General features: G+C 44.2%; 1 protein-coding gene across 3 annotated transcripts in view; it reads right to left on the reverse strand.

Moving 5' to 3' along the window:
* Positions 1 to 2188, reverse strand: part of SHPRH (SNF2 histone linker PHD RING helicase) — a 130446-nt gene extending 128258 nt beyond the window's left edge. The window contains exons 1-2 of one of the 3 annotated variants that reach the window (XR_012655560.1): positions 1956 to 2188; positions 897 to 1008 (exon numbers count right to left, since the gene is read on the reverse strand). Coding sequence is in view for 1 of the 3 variants with exons in the window: in XM_032794597.2 (XP_032650488.1) it covers positions 897 to 956 (60 nt within the window). In the remaining 2 variants the exon portion in view is untranslated. The remainder of the gene's footprint in view (positions 1 to 896; positions 1009 to 1955) is intronic. The other 2 variants (XM_032794597.2, XM_075064025.1) reach the window with 2 other exon arrangements.
* Positions 2189 to 6000: the final 3812 nt, after the last annotated feature.

Raw genomic sequence — 6000 nt, forward strand, 5'->3', positions numbered from 1 at the left:
ATTTTTCATCATTTAAGATGAGTCTAATATGAAATGTTTTTAGACTAAAACCTATACTGTTTGAATTCCAAACATTGCACCACTAAGAATATGAAAGTGAAACTGGCTATTAGTACCAATATTGAGAAAAGTGCAAGCTTTAAGAATAGAAAAAACAAAGACAAGCTAATTGAATTTTTGGAATTCTTGCACTTAATGTGAACAACAAAGGTCAGTATCCTTCAATCAAATCCATGGAATTCTCCCTGCATGAACCAGCTGAATACAGGTCATAATGACAAACATAGTTAAAGAAATGTTTGCATCATAATTAAAGGGACACTTAAAATCATGTATGAAACAATCATGTCCACAATATGAGGCCCCAATCCTGCAAAGAAAAGTATGTGGCTAAGTCTTTGACAGATTGGGAATCTATGTAACCTACACAAAGTTAAAAGATTTCTAATATGGATTTGCAATGATCTTTAAAACTGTGCTATATCACATTTCTTATTGTATTGGGCATGTGGTTTTTGGTTTTTTGTTTTATATCATTCCTTACAGGAGCTCAAATTTCCTAGACCAGTGGTACTGAACCAATGGCCATGGACACCTGGGAGTCCACAGACTATGTCTAAGAATTCTAAAGAAGTCTGCTGCACCTCCATTTGAAAATGTAGGGAAAGCCACTGTCCTACACTACGTTTTTACATTATTATTGCATGCACCAATGTCACACATTCTAACATCTCATTTTTCCAATTTTTTCTGTAGCTGCTAGGGAGCTACTTGAAACATCAAAAGAATATGAAAGCAGAAGTTAACAGTATCTTTTGAATAATAAACATTTCTCCTCAGTGGACTACTCCAAATAAAGCTATTAATGTAGAAGGAAATGTATGATATTTTGATACCTCCAAAATACTGCATTTTAGAAGCTGATGAAATTTGGGCAGCACCAAGGTTACTGACATTATAACCGCACTCACCAGTCTTCCATCTTTATTTTTCCTTATTACACACTTACTGCATGAATACAGAGCAAACAGTTAATATTTATAAAGTAACGTACATGTGCACACCCATTTGCAAACCTAAACAAAGTACACTCATTGCCCTGAAAGAACTTCTGAAAACCCAGTTGCTCTTTGAAGCATTCCAGCCGTGAAGCTCACAGCCCCCACTCTGTTATATAACATTACACAATGGAACGCTATTTTTCCGATCTAACTAGGACTGGGGCCAGATCGGATAAACAAACATTCAGATAAACAGAAGAATGGGTGGGGGATTTCGGGGCTGCCAGCCTGGGCCCCGCCACCCGCGACTTACAGCGTCGAATTCCCTTACTCTATTCCTGTGTGCGCGCCAGGGGTGGTCTGGTTAATCCGGAGAGCCAGATAACGGGTGAATTGGGGTTCCACTGTATTGCAATGTTCCCGCTCAATGTGCCCTTTGGGGCAGGGACACTTATGGGCAATGGTATGTCCCCCCTTTTCTAAAGCAGCGCGTATTCGCGCATTGCTGCAGAAACAAGGGGCCCTTGTCCCGAAGAGCTATCAGGCTGACTCGGACAAACAAAGCACAACTAAGCGAGGTCGCAATTTATCCAAAGGGGGGAACTGTCACCCGCTTTGCTGTACCAGAAGTACCGCTTCTTCCCAGAGACGCTGATTTAATTGGGTGCCCGGCTCAGCCCCACTCCACGCCTGGCCTCGCCCAACCACCTGAACGTCTCCTTGGGGGGGGGGTCCGGGGGGGCTCAAGGGGAGGCGAAGACACTTTGCCATTTCACAGCACAACCGAGCACTTCGACTGAAAGCGGGGGCGCCAGGGGCGCCAGGCGCAGGCAGCCGGTGCCCCAACCCCCAGCCGGGGGGAGCCCCAGGGAGCGGCTGCTGCACCGTGACACGGGGGCGCCCTGCGGGGACGGGACCCACAGCCTGGCAGGCGCCCGCCCACCCTGAACCTACCTAGGGGATAAGCCAGCTCCCGCGCCGGCTCTTCCAGACCCTCGCGGCGCCTCCGGCGGCTGGGGGAGGGGCGGGCCGCTTCCGGCCAGTTGCGCTCCTACAAGAACCAACCGCAACAGTCAACAACGACCTTCTAGCCGCGCGCGCTCCCGACGGCACCAGAGCGCGCCCGTCCGGTGTTAGAAGGAGCCTCCTGCCTAGCAGAGACTGCGCCAGCCGAAAGGAGCGTCCGGGCCCGGAGCTAGCGCATGCGCAATGTCCATTCCGAAAGCAGGGGAGAGAAGTGGGTGGGGCCTGTACGTCCCATGTGGGTTCCTCGCTGCAGCACAGCGGACGGCGGGTAGCGACCCAGGCCAGGGAAGAGGTAGAAGGGGCTGGCCGGCTGGGCCGGAACAGTCGGATCCAGGGGTGCTCGTGGGATGAGAAGGAGCAAACGCCGTGAAACTCCCGCAGCAACCCCCCCCCCGCCCTCACAGGGGTAGGGGGGAAACGTGTGGGACGCAGGGCTGGGTGCCCCCTATTGCCCCAGCCCCTGTGGGTGCCAGGGCTCCGCACCTTCCCTTTCCTTCCAACTCCTACACTGCTCCCCTTTGTCCCAACCCCTGTACCGCGCTCCCGCGCTCAAGTGGGGCAGCTGATGTAGATGGATGGAGTAAGTGGTATTGCTGCCCTTCTCCCCCACCCCCCCGCTGCTTTTCCTACGTGCACCTCTAGGGGGCTGTGAGTGGGGAGCGAGGAGCAGCACCAGGGCTCCTAACGTCCAGGTCACTTTGTTATACCAATAATGAAAACCATCAGGATCTTATTAAGAGGGATAAGGCAAAGATGTCACATTTATTGTAAATATAATAATAAAGCAAACGACCATTTATTCCTATTACTACCTATTCCTTACACACGCGCGCACTCTCTCTCTCTCTCTCTCTCTCTCTCCCCCTCTCCCTCCTCTCATTCATTCGAGTGCTGTATAGGTGTTATAGTTACCAGCCTAGAAGTTGCTCATGCCAAGTTACTGGCCAGGTATCTTGGTCATGAGGATGGAGCCGAGTCTGTGTCAGATGCACCTGATGCTCCTGGAGGTTGGCAGCAGAACCAGAGACTTAAAGTTCTCAGTCTTTGGTGTTCATTCTTATAGGAATTAATTCCTGTGTTAGTCTATGGGAGCTGTTTTATCCTGCTGACTCAGTCAGCAGATGGCACATTCCTGGTGGCTCCACACTGTCTAAAGTTTGTGTTTCTCATCCTTCCAGGTGTTGGGGTGGATCCCAGTTTATCCTCCGGCGGTTGTCTGGTGGTCCACTTGACACATTCTTTGACCGATGGATACTCCCTTTCTAGGTTGGCACTTCCCTAACCACTCATGTACATCAAGCAGTCATCAACATACACTCCATATCTTAACCATATTTTAATTTACTGTCTCCACTACTTTTGGAGTGTGTGCTAATTCATTTGAGACTCCCTGCCCTATAATCACAGAAAGTCAGGGTCTGTTTCTAGGAGCCGTTGCTGTTACAATGCAGTGAAAGTCACTCAACAGCTTATAGTATTTGTTTACATGGTATCAATTACAAGTAACCTAGTGTTTACTTCAAGAACAGAGTCAATTAACTTGTTTGTAAGTTTTACATAGTGATAGAGTATCTTTCACAGGACACATTCGATCAATGGTTTCTACAGACAGGAGCTTACAAGTTTTAACAGAAGAACTAAAATACTTTTGTACTTGGTGAAACTGGGAGGTCACTGTCACTTGAGGGAATCACTGTTAGTACCTTCTTTATATCCCTACAACTTTCCCCACCTAGGCTATGTAAGGGGAGGGTAGGAGAGCAGCAGGTCCTGATGGTCGCCTTACATAGCACAGCACAGGTGGGGAAAGTGACCTGGATGTTAGGGTATTAGGGACTTTGTCTTACATATGCAACTTCCCTCCCTCCTCCCCTGGAAAAAAATCCTGATTTTTCACATTTGCTATTTGGTCACCTTAACTAAAGTATATTTACACTTTTATTAGACATTTTTAGGATCCTTCAGCTTATCATAGGTTTTCCCACAGTAGAATTTTGGGGGGGAGGATGGGGAGAACAATTCAAAGCAAATCACTTGTCTCTTTTTATGCTTAGACTGATTCACCCAAATGAGTAATGGGTTGGTTCTGAACCTGCAGAATTTGGATGGTGCATACCTGAGCAGCCACCTCATTATGTTTCATGAGTAGGGTTATAGAATTAGCAGATTCATACAAGATAAGAAAGTCATACAAAGATACCAGAAACATCATGGCTGCACGTCCCCACCACTCCCCAAATCATAAGTAAGTCAGAGATGACAACAGTTGAATAATTGCTGCCAAAAAGTATCTGTGAACATTCATTAGAATAAATTCACACATTTGTTACTATTTGTGACCTCTTTTATTTGCTTTCCCTAAACATTTGTATGTGCAAGTTTTTTGTTAACAAGAATATTATAGAAAGAGAAATTTTCAGGAATACTCATGAAAATATGTATTTGCATGAACATTCACACCAGAAGCGTTTGCATCAACTTCTTGAAAGCTCTTCTGGGACTAGAAATCATTCAGTCAGGGAGCTGAGACTAAGAAATAGTAAATTATTAATAACAAATTCTCAAATCAGTAGTAATGGTGGACAATGTCAGGCAATCCATGAGCTAAAATATGTTTGCAAACATACACTGAATAACTTAAAATAAATTAAATATAAAATATGCTCATGAATAATTTCAGAGGTAAAAAGACTAAATTTGTCTAATAAATTGTTCACTGCAAATAACTCACTTTAAAAGATGCAAAATTCTGAAAAGCAAGAGCCAAATCTTGAGGTAAAATAGGTTGATGGTCATTCAGAGAATTGAATAGGGCAATGGACTTGTCATCTTGGTAGCTGCCTGGATCTGATGAAACTGCCAGCAGTGGTATGTGGTCTGATGGTATTGTAGGCAACTTCTGAAGTGCTTATTAGTAGTCGGGGTATGTGTTTTGCAATGTAGGTAAGCAGACATGAATCAAGGAACAATAGAGAGAAGCTATTGAGAAAGAAAGGGCTTTTCCCCCACTTCACAGCAATCATTTTGCGCCAGATTTTGTTATCTTTACTTATGTTAAGTAGCATCTTACTTGACCAATAGGCACTTATCTAGCAAAACCTTTAAACACAAGTAATCCCATTGACTTCAGTGGGACTACTAAGTAGTCTGTATGAGTAAGGGGGGCAGTATCTGACCCTGAGTTTGAACCCATGAGGAAGGACACTAACTTTACATAGTACGGCCTTTTAATGAATCCAAGATTATAGAAATGTGTGGTGAGAAGAACATACAATATGTTGGTACATTTGTTAGTGTTCAAACTATATTTCCGAACAATAACTGAAGCCATTAGCTTGCTGGGTCTGGTTCTCTGCCGTTTTTGAATAGTTTATAGCAGTGAAACTCCATTGACTTCAATAGAGCTAAAATAAATTAATAAAATTAAGGGTCTTGCATGGTGTGGGTTATAGCCCATGAAAGCTTATGCCCAAATAAATGTGTTAGTCTCTAAGGTACCACAAGGACTTCTTGTTGTTTTTGCTAATAAAATTAATGTAAGAGTAAGAATCAGGTCCTCTGGGTTTTATCAGTGTTTCTGTGATGGTTTGAGTTTCATACCAGCACATTGCTTTTGATATAGCTAGCACTGTCACACCTCATTTTGACTCGGTATATGTCACCTCAGGAAAAGATGCAGAGATAAAATTTCTAGACACCATGAATGACTCCTTGCAGCAGCTTGCCCTGGAAACCACAAGAAGAGAAGAAATTCTTGATCTAGTCCTAAGTGGAGCACAGGATCTGTTTCAGGAGGTGAATATAGCTGAACCACTTGGTAATAATGACCATAATGTAATTAAATTTAATATCCTGGTAAGGGGGAAAATGCCAAAGAATCCTACTACAGTAGCATTTAACTTCAAATGGAAACTAAACAAAAATGAATATTCTAATTAAATGGAAATTAAAAGGAACAGTCACAAGGGTGTAA

The sequence above is a fragment of the Chelonoidis abingdonii genome, chromosome 3 (assembly GCF_003597395.2).
Source record: "Chelonoidis abingdonii isolate Lonesome George chromosome 3, CheloAbing_2.0, whole genome shotgun sequence".
Lineage (NCBI taxonomy): Eukaryota > Metazoa > Chordata > Testudines > Testudinidae > Chelonoidis > Chelonoidis abingdonii.